Raw genomic sequence first — 15,300 nt, forward strand, 5'->3', positions numbered from 1 at the left:
CAATCTCACTACTTTTTTTCCTTTTTTTTTTTTTAACATGTTCAGCTGACCTGCTGTGCACTGAATAAAGGACTCTAGGTTATGGATTGAAATTAATGGGTTCAAAGTGAACTTACTGAACACTGTCTCTTTCCCTATAATTAGTACCACATTGCATAGTTCTCTCCAGGAAATGTCTAGGGAAAATGAACAAATCCAAAAATCCCTTTGCTACAATTATTCCCCATTTTTAGCAAAACTGCTCAAGTGCTGACTGGTTGCATGGGGAGCTTTTTTGTTCTGTTACAAATCATTACCTAATGTGCACGTCTGGAATGATTGGCCACTCCGGGAAACAGTAAAATTGTTTTGAAAGTTGGCGTTCCTCTGCAGACTGCAGGTTGTCCTCCCAGGGTTTCTGTATTGTGCTGCAAGTCCATCTACACAGAAGCATTCACACATCATGCAGCTGCCACCACCAGGATTCATGGTGGAGATGGTGTGTTTCTGCTGATGCGTAGAGTTACAACAGACATAGCATTTGTTTTCATGTTTAGTCTTTTTTTAATCACTGGTAAACAAGCTGAATTACATCTGCTGTTGATTCACTGTTATAAATCAAAACATTAAAAAGTCAGACGAGAGTGACCATCTTTAAAAGGCACTGTGTATTACCACTGTGGGCCAGTAATTTGTGTTTTGATTAAACACGTTTGTTTTCAATAAAGCATTATTTAAATACTTGTACATGTCCAACACTAGAATGCAAAACATTTCTCAGTTGAAGGAGCTTTTTAGGAAATTCAGCATTGTAATGGTTCTTGTATATTCAGTATGTCATGTCTAGTGGTTGTAAAGCTTCCCTTTAGGTACAGATTGAAGTTAAACACGGACTTGCCTCATAATTCAAATACAAAAGTTAAGATGCAATGCAAGCGATCTTTATTACAGGTAGGTTATAAAGTAACAACACAACTCAGAACATCTGGACAGATCACAACTGCTCACTAAATATTTTAATAAGGTTACAATGCTGATAAAACATTTACATCCTTCCATTGAATACTTGCAGGTAACTGGTGGACAGGCTGAACAGGAGTGCAGAAATGGTGCTTATGGCTGACTTGGCCTTACAAATGCTGGGGTTGTCCATCAAATTATTACCCAGCAGTTACAATGTGTTGCGTTTTTTAGTGTGCAACTAATAATGGGAAACAATGACTTCTATAGTTTTTACAAAAAGGATAAGATCTGTTTCTGTTACTTGTTTGTTTTCAACTCACTTGGGATGTATTAGACAAGCAATGAGAGGTAGGTTGTTGTCATATTAACCGACCACAAACAGGAGAAACTATAATTAGTTTATACAGATTTACCTGCTATAGATTCATGTAAAGCAAAACCACTAATAAAGTAAATGTTTTAACTTTCAATGACATGAAAGGGTGGTTCTAAAACATTTAACCCTATTTTGGGGTAAATTTAAAACTCATTTCTCGTTGGATTCAGTGGGCTGGTAGGTGCTATTAATTGCATTTTCATATACTCCTACCCTGTTTGAAATATAGACTCAAGGAAATGTGTCTGATACAAATAAATACAAGTCTCAGGATGAATTAAAACCGGCAGTTTTAAACAAATATAATTCATGCCTGCGTGCGTGCCAGAAAACGTTGGTTACATGAAGCTTCTGCAGTGTGTGCAGTGTGAACCATTTATCACATGAGTAGTGTGAACAAAGCAATATGTTTGAGTTGGGGTTTTTTTTTTTTTTGTCATTTTACATTTAGGGCACACTTTACCCCTAAAGTGTTTTTTATAAAGTTTTAAATAATCCTGAAAAGTGCTTAAATAGTAAAATATAAGAAAAGATTTTGGTATTAGAATCTCGAGCACATAGCTAACACTAAAACTTTATACACGGGGACCTTATCAGTTAATGACATCTCAAATTATCCAGAAAAAAAAAGTTTGATTTATGATTCATGATTTGGGCTTGTGCTCATACACAAAAATAAATTACATTTGACGTTTTAATTATTGAAGCAACCAGAGAAGTATGTTGTACAACACCAAGGAGTGCAGGGCCACTGCAGAGCAGAGGACAAACGGGCAAGCCAGACTCAGACCAGACAAAACACTGTTTACACTTGAGCACCGCCAAACTAAACTAACAGCATTCCAAGTCTCAAGTAAAGCCAGTGCACAGACACCCAGCAAGCTAGGTGCTGAGATACCTAATCCACGTCAACAACAGTACCTGACTGGATTTACTTTGCTTCACTACTCTTGATTTTCTTCTACATGACTGTACAGTAGGAGGTGTACACTGGTAATATGTGAACCGTTTACTTCAAAAAAGGGGAGGAAGTGTTGACACAGTTAAACAAGGTCTCTTAACATGCCACGTGATGTATACCTGACTGGCTGACTGTTGGGTAGCAGAGCACAGAGGGCTGCTGCCACCGAGTCTGTTTACTGCACAACATGTACATTCAGGTTGCAACAAAAAAACAACACTTGTCCCTTGCTTTTCTCCTTACATCTGTTAGTAATACTTCCCTCAACACAACGTGCTGCTGAGACAGTCTGTAGTGTGACATTATCCCCACATGGAGAGAGAAGGGTATGCTCAGCAAAACAAGTGCATTAGGGTGAAGTTGCCCCTAATCTATCACTGCTACTGACTTAAGTTAGAATTTGTAAAAATAAACTTATTATTGGTCATTTGCAAGGGGCATTTCCACCCCAGTAAGAGGGGGGGGAGCGCAGGAGGAGTCCGCTCAGCTCAGGGTCCGAATGGTTTCCAGCAGCTCTGGTTTGAGGAGGGAGGGGCTCTTTCCACCTGCAGCTGCAATATCCGCCTGCACAGCTGCATCCCAGGCAAATGTGAGCAGAGCTGCAGGGACCTAAAACGTACAGGCACAATTTTATATCAACTGCAGGAATAAAAGATGACACCTCGGTTTGTATTGGGACTGCAACTCACAATTCTTTTCATTATTGATATATTGGTTTGTTGTGTCATTAACAGACAGTAACATAATAACAAATGTCTAGCACAAATTACCAGAGCCTACAGTTATTCAATAAACAATGTCACAGAATGGAAAACAACAAATGTTTGGTGTTTTTACTAGATCAATTATGTAAGTATATTATTATTATTATTAATATACGTTATTCTTTATTTTCTTATTGTCAACAAATCCCATGAAACGACCAAAACCAACAATGTGTTGGTCCGTCTCTCAATACTGTCCGACTTCCCTAATCCGCCTGTGGCACCTCAACCAAGCTCATTTGTTACTAAAGGTGTAAATCTTTAAAAAGTGGCCTCAAATATACACGTTCAGTTTAAAACAAACAAACAAAAGGACTCAGTGGTTTCCTATACCAGCTGGGCACTGTAGTTTTTAGCAAACATTGCTCAAACACGCACAAACAGTGCATTTGTTGTGGACTATTTTCTGCAGTGGATGAATACCCATTTGGTGTTCTGGTGTATTTACGCCAACAGGACAGTGTATATGTAAAATATGTAATAATGTGGCTCATGTACGTATGTTTTTAATAGTTTTTGGACAACAATTGAGCTCTATGGCACAGAGGAACAAGCTGTATCAGGCTTTGGCTACACAGACAATACTTGTTAGTAGAATCAATTCACTGTTGGTTTCAGTCTTTTCATTGGATTTGTTTACAATAGAAAAAATAAATATCACCAGCCTTACCATTGAATGATTAGTACGTGACCAAAAAACATGGAATCTAATCCAGTCCTTCATGAGAGCACTCTGGTTTCAACTCACCAAGTTACACTCTGCAAGAGCGACTTCTTCAGACTCTTGCAGTTTCTGACTTCCAGGAGCAATGAGCTCAAAGGGCTGCCAGCCGTCCACCAAGCACTCCCGTACAAATCCAAACAGCACAGGCAGCCGGTCCCACGCATAAAAGGTCCCTGGAATCACACATCATCTATACTGACTCACTTCCATTTTTATCAGGGCTTTCAACAAAGCTTTGTTTTGTGTTGTTCTGTTAGGTTGTTGACTCATTTTGCATTGTTCTGAATTGATAAAAATTAAAAACCTTGTAGCAGGTTTCCATCAGGCAGCCTGATCCTGAGCAAGGTGTAGTTGTATTTCCTTCTCTCCCTCTGCTCCTCTTTCTCCCTCATGGCCTTGGTGCGCAGCATGGCGTTCTTCTCCACCACCTCACTCCTGGGAAACACACACATACACTCTGGACATTGAGTGCAGGTTCTCGAAAATGATGTTGGACAAACACACTAGACCACAGTGCAGGGAGGTGTGCCTGATGCACCCAGGGATGGAGCACATAAAACGGCAGGATTGAAGGGATCCATTATCGTACATTACTGATGGGTGTGTTCAGGGCTGTTAACAATCTTGGCCAATTACATCTACTCTTGTCTTTTCCTGAAGGGAAATGAATATCATATCATATGGAAGCAGGAGAGTCAAATATTCAGCAGATAGTATCTCTTTTTTTCAATAGAATTTCTGGACATACTGAATGTGTGACACAGCCACCATGCTTTCAACAAAAATGTAGTGTTTTGCACCCCCCTGAAGACTTTGACTCAAACTGGGAAGCTGTGTAGAACACAAGCTATAACCAACTAGTCTGCTGTGCACAAGAGCACAGACATTTATGTGGTTGTTTTGCAACAGTCCAGTGCTGCTTGTGCAAGATTTAATCAAGCACAATGAGTCAGGAGTGCAAAATCGCACTTTGACAGAGAGTTACGCAAATTTGAAAAAGCTGATGTTAGGAATCAGATATAGATCTTTACTCTACCACCCTGGCATCACTACCAAAATCAGAGAATTAGGTGCAATTAGATGTGTACAACATAAATACATTTTGTACCTCTGCTGTAGCTCCTTCTTGAGCTCCTCCACTGTCAGGTTGTAGAACTCTTGGGGCAGCTCGAAGTGTTGGGCGTTGGGAGAGGGTCTGAACGCTTGAGGCTGCCTGTCCAGCTGAGCTCTGACTGGCTCTCCTCTCTGGAGACGATCCCTCCTCTCCTTCATCAACTCCAGGTCATCGGGACTCTGCTCAGGTAACACCAGGAACTCCTCTTCTTCCTCTGATCTCCAGGAAAGGCAAGCACAAATCAAAATATGTTACAACTGACTGAATGTTAATGAGAAATTGTGTTTGCCAGGGTGACTTTTCCTGACCTGTTGACTGCGATAGATCAAGGGAAAACCACTGACAAGTGCAGTGCACAGACACCAACACCCTGTTGATAAGGAAGTTGTTTATCAGAAGGCATCAGGATTAATTTACCTTGACCCTCAACAGGAAGCATAATGCTAATGAAGCCCAGGGCCTGCAGGAACTCTCTACTGCCCTCCACACAACGAACTTTCTCCTGAAATAAATCAAAATAGGGAATGACATTAAGGAAATGCAAAAAGGTTTCCCATTAAATGTCAAGTGTTTGCAGTCCATAGTACAAACACACCTGGAACACCTTGTTGCTGAGTTTAATCTTCCTGTATTTCTCCTCTGTAGGATTCTTACATATATTCTCAACATACCTATTGACAAAACAATGAAGAAACATGAAATAACATGATTTAAAATATACATTCAAATTTCAAGTTATGGAATATATTCATCTATGTGAGAATAACAGAAAACAAGTCAAAAACTAAAGTCAAAGTCAGCCTTAGTTGGACGATAACCTTACATGTGTCATTAGCATGATCATCAACCACTGCCAAGTGTCTTACTTGCTCATGATGTCCACAGCAGCCTTCACTTTCTCTCTGTCTTTGTTAAACGTGTGGACCATCATAACAGAGGCCTCAACTGCATCCTCCTCAAACCGCTGACAGTAACAACAGAGTACATGTTTTATCAACAATACTCAGTAGATTAACATTCAGTCACATTCAGATTAAATTGTTTAGATTAACACGTTCTAATTGGAGCTAAAACGACAACAAGTGACAATATCTTCAGACGTACCATTAAAATGGCCTCTTTAATGTGCACGTCCCTCTCACTCTTAGTTAAAGTGGCTCCAGTTAGCGGGCAGGTGAAATACACACCTGACACTGAGAGGCAGGCGGGATCTTTCACTGGCACTTTGGATCCCTGGAAAGAATGGTCATTTACCAATATTGTCAGACTAAATACTGATCACTGTGATTCATATATAATGTTATGGGTGTCATTTCAGAAACCTTGATTTAACCTAACTTGTCAATGTACTACATACCTCTGCTGTAGCTGCCTTTTCTTTTTCAGCTAGTGCAGCTGCCTCTGCCTCCAGTTCTCTTTTAACTACAAGCAATTACAAAAAAAAAACAGCAAACATATGTCTTTTCTAGTATTAAACATGTCAGTAGATCATAAGCAATAGAAAACTAAATTGTGATTCTTTAATCAAACTTACATTGCAGTCTAAAGAACAAAAAACATTGCACTAATGTTTCACTAAGCCGAAGCCAGTAATTCAAGTTGTCCCGAATCATCAAATAATAATACCATTGATATATATTTTCTACACAACAGATTTAAGCTTTTCAAAAACGCCTATTTTTAGGTGATTGGGTGGTTTCCAAGAGGAGTAGTTTTTGTCTCTTGTTAATTTCCTAGATGTATTTCAGCAGAAGACCACAATCACACAATCAGACAATTGGTTAAAATAGTATCAGTAAAGACACTGGATTGACACTAATATTACTTTCAACAACTGACAGTCTGATGGCGTTAGTCTGCCTTTAAATTGCATCTTTAATCAGGACTGTCTTCATTACCAAAACCCATAACCCCGATCTGAATAAGGGCTCCACAACCCCAAACCTCTTAGGACAACTGCATGTAATAACTTCAAGCAAAGCAACATTACTCGTATTGGAGAGACAAAGAGCCGAGTGAACCATCGTTGGATTAGGGTTGTTTGTCTCACCCTGGTTCCTGATGGCGTCCTGAGAGGTTTGGACCTTCGGCCGCGGATGCTGTTCAATCCTGGCCAGGGCTGCAGCTCCAGCCCTCTGGGCTCCTTCAGTGGGAGCACGGCGATTATTCTTGGCACAGGAGCTGCTCTGCACCACCTCGGGCTTGTTACTACAGTTTTAAGAGGACGGAAAAGCGAAATGAGGAGACATGTTGTGGCTCCACGTTGTCCCTCAAGTCTCAAACAGCCACAATTTGCTTTAAGAAGTGTGCAGTTTAGCTAGCTAGGCTATTCCATATGCTAACGACAACACTATCCAAACGTCAGTGACACAGCAAGTCTATTTTCTACTGAGTAGTTAGGTGGCTTAGCTACAAGTAAACGTATATTTAGTTACTAAAACCCTTAGCTTGTTCAGGAATTATTGTCTGAAATTAGATGGACGCCTTCCTCTGTGCTGAGTATTATATAATGTAGCTGCTAACGGCGCGTTAACCGCTTCCTAACATATTGTGAAATCACTAATCAGCATTGTTCTAGTTAGCTTTACGACATGCTAATAGCAACCCAATAATCATTAATGACCAGCAACTAGCTATTTGCTAGCTTTTGCAACCGTTACACAGCTAGCTATGTGGCTAGCTCTAGCGTTGAAGCAGCTGAGAAAAGTTTGGTATTTGCCTGGAATCTTCTGTTAGTTTCTTCCCAGGGCCCGCAGTTTTAAATTTGATGTCTTTCTTAATGTCATCGAAAAACTTCTTCATTTCGTTTAACTGTCACAGAAAAATCTGATCGTAGAAACGCAAATAGATGAAGAGCACCTAATTTAGCTAATCTTAGCTAGTAGGAGGACCAAAACAAAACTGTCAGACAGAAAACTGCTTCCGCCTCATAAATGGTCGTGTCGCCCCCGTGTGGTTGAGTTCAAAACTGAAGAATAGAGCGGCAGTCCATCAAACATGAAAATAGACATTTCTAGCTGAGGAAGATTTGTGAACAGGGCGAATTTAAATAAACGATTTCAACAAGACATTTAAAAAAAAGTTGTTTGATTTAATACATTTAAAAAAGATTAAATTCAGTATGGCACACTTTTATCCCTGGTTTGTATGTAGCCTATATAACACAGGAGAAATACACAAAAACAAAATATTGCTTATTACAGGGTTGTCTGAGGGACTCCATTAGTGACTGACTAAACTTGACAAGGTCACATTTATTCAGGAGAAATACTGGTGGCTGTTTTTCAGTTGATTCATGCAACGTAGTGCACTCGATAATCTCTTTTACCACACTGCCATTATTGCAAATTGTCATTGCATAGGCATTATAGAGAGAGATGAAGCCAGGTCCAAAGTGCACATGTCTCTTATTCATTGTAGACTCTTTGGACTAGCCCTGACATTTAGATGTTATCATCTTCAGAAACTGACTGAACAATTCTTCAAAGAACTCATATACAGTTGATTTCAAATCATTGTTTTAAGTGCAAAAAGCAAAACTCCAGTGTCTAAATATTGCTTTTTGTGAACAATGTGCCTTTGAGGTGTCAAGCACCATTTTAACTTTAGTAGCTAATGAACATTTGCAATTATTTTTGACATTCATGGATCAAACATGAATTAATTAAATGAACAAACGGATCTTCGATGGTCATGGAAAAGACTCATTTCTGATTGGCTGGCTGTTGACTGTCAAAATCCCATACCAGGAGTCCTCAAACATAAATCAACAGTCTAACCACAGTTCTGAAGCACTGTCCAAGGTTGAACAGCAGGTAAGCATAGGGATGAAGTGGTCATATAATGATAACCATCATATTTTTCATTCTCACTTTAACTTTTAATTTATTACAAATAAAATGAAGATTGAGGCGAGCGGGCGTTGGGGATTGGAGGATGAGTGGGGTGGAGTTCAGAGGTCAGTGGGTGGTGGGGTCACGCCAGTTCTTTTAAAAGAGCTGTAGGAATCTCCTCCAAAGAGATCTCTCCCAAATAATTGTAAAGAGAAGCTGTGGATTATTTTGTTCAGGCTGTATGGAGAACCTCATGATCTTATTTCAAGACACTGTCAGCGCATTGGAGTCCTTATGGATATTGTCAGTTTTTGCTGGCTGCTTATAAAATTAGACAAAGAGCCATGTAACACATGTATGTGAAAATACATTTATTTGAAAATGAAAATAGATGCATATGAGGGTGCAAATTGGCAGAGAACGAATGGCTTGCATGGCCCCTCGTAGGCCACATGCTGCTGTCTGTACTGAATAACCCCTGTGCAGTTAATTAATGCTGGCCCACTAAACACTAAGATTACAGACTCCCAACTTATGCAACTGTGTAAATCATGTAATAAATACACAAACAACAAATCATGTGAAAATGTTTCCTTTACTTATGGACTCTAGGAAACTACATAACTAATTTAACATGCTTCAACCGCCGCTGATACTAGGATGATCTTTTAGTTTTTTTCCCGAATGCATTATTGTCACAAATGTCCTGTAGTTGAGCAGTTTAAGACTGGGAACATAAAGCACACAGTCATTTCCACACTATATATTTTACAGCACAACAGTGTGTCTTGATACAAAGATTTTTATTCTGAGAAGTGACAGTCAGAGCAGCGACATGATGAACATATGTCAGAATGTAAGGATTCTGTGGTTGCTATGTTTTGTCTCCACGTGCATCATTCAGTCACGATCATCATTTGAACATAAACAAACTCAGCATCAGCAGAGACAACACGCTGTGCTTTTCAAAGGTTTCACTCGACGATTTCTTGAAAAAGACGACCTCCATCCATCACTTTTTACTCTGACATCGACTGATGACCCACTAACAAGGACCAACGCTGTTTCAGCATGGAAGATGTAAGATTTATTATTTTGAAACCCATCTAACCAATCTTTAATAAACGACATAAGATTTGTACAGACCAGTAGAAACATTATTTTATTTGACTTGGCATTAAAATAAATGTTGCAAATTTAAGTCCAATCTTAGGTCTATTTTTCCACTTAGATAACTAAGGCTAGAATTGTATAAAATCAGGTTCTGGCTGAATAGCTGCAGAAATAACTGCAATATACTGCAAAGCACTGTTACACTGCACTGAAATAACAATCTGCTGGATTAGTGAATTATATTAAAAATAACGAAACATTTCAAAATATACAAACCTAAATAAAGTTATATGTTGTTTTCATGGTTGCAGTAAATTCAGCTGATTTGAGAAGGCTGATATTCATAGACTTTGATATCTGACTGCTCTGTCTCCCCTTCTCTGATGATACAGATGTTGGCAGCTGCTTCCATCATGAACTTTATTCAGCCTAGCCCCTCATCTGTTCATTTATTTGGCAATATGTCAATAAAAGCTAATATTCTAAATCTCAGATGAGTCATTGTTAACTTTAAAACAGCCAGTGTGACGGAGAAGGGTGGTTTCAAAGGAATTAACATTTTCTGTAATTTTTTCATCCAGTCTTTCTCAGTGCTGACTGTGCTCAGTGACTTGAGGCTGTGTCTGGTGATACCAAGCGAAGCACAGTGTCCATGTTTCCTCTCACGTTACACATGCAACATAGTTAGACTGGCTTCAACTAAAGACACTTTTGATACTTTTATCCTCCTTTATTTTTAATGGGGTATTATTGAATTGTGGTGATGATCATTTCAATTTAAAGATGTGAGGATTTTTTCCAGAAAGTCATTATAGTGAAACAGTTGATGGTGTGTTCGTGTGACATGCGGCACAAGTTTAAAGGTTGGGTTTTGTTTCTGTCTTCAGATCGATCAGCGCTACACTTGGACAGCTGTCCTCGCGGCAAACCCCAACTGGCCCAGCAGCCCGAGACTGATCCTGCGGAAGGTCCCAGCACCAGCCCTCTCCTGCTGCTCCTCCCCAGGCTCCACACCCAGGTCTCCCCCTCACACACCTCCTGCCTCCCTCCCTAGCTCCCCCTCAAGCTCTCCCTCCAGTTCCTCCTCTTCCTCTGATTTGATCACATGCTCCTCCCGAAGATCTTCTCCTACCTCCTTCAGGTTGTCCCCTGACTCACCCAGGTCTCCAACCTTCTCTTCATTTACATTTCCCTATGGTAGTTTCTCCCCAGGTTCCTCACCTTCCTCCTCCTCCTCCTCCTCCTCCTCCTCCAACTCCTCTTCCAGCTCTTCCTCTAGCTCCTGTTCCAGCTCCTGTTCCAGCTCCTCCTCCAGCTCCTCTACTAGCTCTTCCTCTTGCTCCTCCTCCAACTCTTCCTCTAGCTCCTCCACCAGCTCCTCCCCTTGCTCTTCCTCTAGTTTTTCCTCCAACTCGTCCTGTAGCCCTCCTAGATTCTCCCCCAGCTCCCCCCCAGGCTCTCCTCCTAGCAGAGGACCAGCGGATGAATGCTGGACTTGTGTGGTGTTTGATGATCAGAACAAGATCATCCTCAGAAAGCTGCCAATAGCGAGCTCCCCCGACAGTCCTGAAGAACCGAGCAAGTTTTGTTCATGGAGCCACCCTACGAGTCCTCAGACACCCATCAAGCCTCGTCTGATGACAGCTGGCCCCGAGCCGAAGTGGGTGAGGAACCTGCGGGCCCTGATCAGGGTGAGAGACAGGCAGCGTGGCGGCAGGGGAGGTAAGAGAGCTGCTGCACCTCCAGAAGGTCGCCCTCCAGGGAAGCGCTCTAACAATTAATTTGAATTTAATTTTATTACGAATTGATTTGATGTGATTTGTTTGATCTGATTTGATCGGATTTTATTTGAATTGATCTGATGTGATTTTATCCGATCTGATCTGATCTGACTTGATTTGAATTGATTTGATATGCAGATTTTATTTGAATTTATTTTATGTGATTTGATCCGCTTTCATTTGATCAGATTTTATTGGAATTAATTTGATGAAATTTCTTTGATCTGATCCAATCAGATTTTATTTGAATTGATTTTAAGTGATTTCATCTGATTGGATTTGATTTAAATTACTCTGACCTGACGTGATGTGGCGTGACGTGGCGTGCACTGATGTGAAACGTGACCTTGTCACTGTACTTGTGACTCTGATAAAGAGTGCCTGTCAAATGGGCGGGTGGGGAAGTGAAGTCAACAGGGACAAGGACCACAGTCCACACGGGGGAGAAAAAGGGGGAAAAATAGCAATGACAGTAGTAGTAGCGTCACAGCCTCCTCTCCTCGCTGCCTGAGGAAAGACAGTCTGGTGACAAAGTACAAATGAGGTAAGTAAAGTTAATCCTCCACATGTATCTCAGCATGGTGGAATCTGGGAGAGACTCGTTCCACAGGTAAGAGCGTCACCTTCTCAGGACAACGTGTCATATGATTGGTTCACTGAGAGGAAGAATTGACCAGCTAAAAAATGAAAAGGTGAGTTTGAAAGCTACTGAATTCGTACTATTTATTCTTTATGCTACTGGCCTGCTGATTGTCGGATAAATACTTTTTAGATGCTGTTAACTGCCAAAAATGATCCTTAGATAATGACAAAAACTTATAATGCACTAAGGTAGAGCTCCCTACACTAGGTACTATTATATTGTACTCATAATTCTGCTACATAAACAAAATATTACATCATTTGGAAAAATCTATACAGCAGCGAGACATTTTGCATTGGATTCTGTTTGGTTGCTTTCTCTGTGATTTTTTCTCCCTTCAGCGTTGACTTTCGATGACTCCAGGACCCAAATGAACAGAAGACCCCAGAGGACCCCAATATTATGAGGTAACGAAGAGAAAGAAGATGAAGACAAATCGCACCATGAACTGAGAGATGACGAACAGCCCGAGATGTGAAGCCAGACCAAGAGACACGAAGGAGGCAAAGTCATTAGAATAACATGTCAGAGCAAAGTGAGACACAGTGATAATCTAATTGTATAATGTTTCATTATTTTGTGTGCAAAGTTCACTATTGCAAAGGGTAGATATACTGTATGTTTACATAAGTATATAGTACTGCTGTCTAAATGGATGCTTAGTTTATCTGTGTTTTCCACGGCTCTGTCTTATGTCTTATGTAAGACGTAAAAATGATTTTATTAAACACCCAGAGGAACCACAGGATGCGATGACAAACATCTCCAGATAACAAAGGGTAACCTCAAGAAGTAAAATGGCTCCATAGATACTTTAAGTTTACATGAGTTTATAATACAGTTGTTGGAGATAATGCAATTATTTATGTCAGAATCAATAAAAGGTTTATCTGTGTTTTTTTCCTTCAGCATTGTTTTTGGGTGATTCCAAGAGGGTCCAGCAGCAACCTCAAATGATAAAAAAATAAGATCCCAGAGGAGCCCAAGGATGGGAAACGAGATAAGGTAGTGGACACGGAAGAGCATGGTGAGGCATAAAAGTATGTTAAATGAATTATGTTTTTTTTATTAGCAATATCTACAGCATTCATACACTGAAAACAAAGTCTAATGTCGTCTGATGACAGTTTTTCGGTACTTTGTTACACATGAGTAGCTGCAGTAAAGATGCTCTCATCCAGAGAAGTTTTCCAACTTCATGGTTACCAAGCTGTTGAAGGAGAAACTCCAAAAAACTAACAGAGAAACAGTTAAGAGATGCAGGAATCCAGCCATGTAGACATGCAGGCCACATTATGCTTTGAACCGAGCAAGTGGAGGGTCAAATGCAGGTGCAGAACATGTCTAGCTTAGAGATTTTTTTCATCTTTTTTAAACTTCTCTTCTGGCCTTCGCCTTGTTAAAGTTGTTAAAGAAGACTTTCTTCGCAGTCTCTGCCATTATGAAGATAATACCTGTTTCAAATACTTGGACAGCCCAAAACAACTACTATGTCATATCATGTTGCAGTCGATACAGTTCCAAAAGTTGCATAGCAGACTGCACAGGTCTACGTTTAGGCAAACTGATGTCTGCTATTAATAATCAGAATTGTAAGGTCACATTTAAATGTCCATCTCTGTGTGTATTAGTCCAGTTAACCTTTGTAATGTTTGTTTCAGCTGAGTACAAGCAGCTGGCAGAGGACCTCTGGTACCAACTAAACACACTTCATGTAAAGATGCTGGGGACGAGTTGACAGAGAACATTTGGAGCAGAGCCACTGAGACAGAAGAAGATTACTACAATGAGATTTGATATGATCAAACTATACAAAAAGAGTGCCTCAAATAAAAAGTCAAAACAAGAAGAATAGTCTCTGTTTGGTTTCAAGATTTACATTTGGCTTTTTCCTTTCATGTTAGATGTTAAAAAATCAGATTGTATGGGCAAAGGAAAATTACACCCTAAAAAATAAGACCCTTTCAGAACCATTGGGTGTACTCAACAATGTTTGTCAAACTAAAAGCAAGATTCTTCTTCAGAGTTGTTATAAATGAAAGTTAAATACATTAATACACAAATGCTACATACCTTTGTATTATTAGATAGTGCTAATTTGAGATACTTGAACCCAGATGAGATTTTAGAGAGTACATAGCAGCATACAATCACATAAGAAAATGCATATACAACTACACAAAACACAAACAATAAACAATTAACAAAATGTTAATGAATCAAAATGCATTTAAACTGATCCCAGTTATAATCGCAAAATAAGCATGACTGTAAATCAAACCCAATTAGAAATTACTATATATATATATTATATTAGGGGTGGGTTTTGTATGACTTGTGAATGGTGTGTTTGGTTGTACACTGTTTTGTTGCCTTGTATGAATAAAAAAAGGGGTATTAAAGTAAAAAAAGCGTTCACTGCCCTCCAGTGGTCACAGAGATCATGAAATGTTAATTATTCTCTAGTGACACAGTTATAGAGATGACAACTCTGTCTCCACCAATCTGCCCCATGGGATGTCTTCCCTCAGGGTACCCCCTCTTCGGTTTATAGTTATCAGGGTGAGGTGTTAGCTCTCACCATGCCACCCGACCAGGTAGATTCATACACAATCATTATGCACTCAGTGTTCTCATGTTGTGTGTGAGTATGTGTCTTTTCTTAGAATAAGTTGAAAGTTTTAGAAACTCTCCCTTCTTTCAGTAACAGCTATCATAGTCCCTATGTAGAAAATCACACAGTAGGTTTCTTATGTTCTGAGAATATACAAGTGGATGAGACATTACAGCTTGCCTTATGTAGAAACAGTGTTTAATAGATTATTATTGTAGTGATATATAAGAGAGAAAGAAAAATAACAATAAATAAATGCAAACATAAATAAAATTGATTGAATAATGATTAATGAATAAAAACAATCGTACAACAACAACAACACAAAATAATACATAATAGAAGAGGATTTTAACTGACTCTCCTGGAATATCACAATGTTAAAATCCCACATTCAGACAAATATCATGCATTTCATAGCTTTTTTGTTTTCTT

General features: G+C 39.6%; 2 protein-coding genes across 14 annotated transcripts; one reads left to right on the plus strand and one right to left on the minus strand.

Moving 5' to 3' along the window:
• Window positions 1–898: 898 nt before the first annotated feature.
• ubxn6 (UBX domain protein 6) lies at window positions 899–7,811 on the minus strand. Its single transcript, XM_044200781.1, has 11 exons — window positions 7,601–7,811; window positions 6,932–7,089; window positions 6,239–6,303; window positions 5,986–6,114; window positions 5,748–5,845; window positions 5,477–5,552; window positions 5,299–5,383; window positions 4,876–5,095; window positions 4,072–4,202; window positions 3,792–3,940; window positions 899–2,888 (listed from the first exon to the last, which is right to left on the minus strand). The coding sequence occupies exons 1-11, from the start codon at window positions 7,681–7,683 to the stop codon at window positions 2,763–2,765; spliced, it is 1,320 nt and encodes a 439-aa protein (XP_044056716.1). The 5' UTR covers window positions 7,684–7,811; the 3' UTR covers window positions 899–2,762.
• A 1,783-nt stretch (window positions 7,812–9,594) lies between these two features.
• LOC122878246 (putative protein TPRXL) lies at window positions 9,595–14,100 on the plus strand. 13 transcript variants are annotated; one of them, XM_044200798.1, is made up of 7 exons: window positions 9,595–9,794; window positions 10,715–11,549; window positions 12,593–12,786; window positions 12,987–13,030; window positions 13,161–13,278; window positions 13,408–13,582; window positions 13,913–14,100. In XM_044200798.1, exons 1-3 carry the CDS (start codon window positions 9,786–9,788, stop codon window positions 12,655–12,657), a joined length of 909 nt encoding a protein of 302 aa, XP_044056733.1. In that variant the 5' UTR covers window positions 9,595–9,785; the 3' UTR covers window positions 12,658–12,786; window positions 12,987–13,030; window positions 13,161–13,278; window positions 13,408–13,582; window positions 13,913–14,100. The 13 variants fall into 13 exon arrangements, 12 of the variants coding, with proteins under 12 accessions (XP_044056733.1, XP_044056727.1, XP_044056726.1 ...); XM_044200792.1 differs by lacking the exon at window positions 13,408–13,582 and having other exon boundaries at window positions 12,958–13,030; window positions 13,161–13,291; XM_044200791.1 differs by lacking the exon at window positions 13,408–13,582 and having other exon boundaries at window positions 13,161–13,291.
• The last annotated feature ends 1,200 nt before the right edge of the window (window positions 14,101–15,300 follow it).

This window comes from Siniperca chuatsi, linkage group LG6 (genome assembly GCF_020085105.1).
Source record: "Siniperca chuatsi isolate FFG_IHB_CAS linkage group LG6, ASM2008510v1, whole genome shotgun sequence".
NCBI classification, from domain to species: Eukaryota; Metazoa; Chordata; class Actinopteri; order Centrarchiformes; family Sinipercidae; genus Siniperca; species Siniperca chuatsi.

Coding starts and splice junctions, on each gene's coding strand:
- ubxn6 (XM_044200781.1), bottom strand. CDS start 7,683: ATGAAGAAGTTTTTCGATGACATTAAGAAAGACATCAAATTTAAAACT. Junction 6,304..6,931: donor GGACGCCATCAGGAACCAGG/GTGAGACAAACA, acceptor AATTGCTTGTAG/TTAAAAGAGAACTGGAGGCA. Junction 3,941..4,071: donor TGATGGAAACCTGCTACAAG/GTTTTTAATTTT, acceptor GTGTGATTCCAG/GGACCTTTTATGCGTGGGAC.
- LOC122878246 (XM_044200792.1), top strand. Junction 11,550..12,592: donor GCAGCGTGGCGGCAGGGGAG/GTAAGAGAGCTG, acceptor TTCTCCCTTCAG/CGTTGACTTTCGATGACTCC.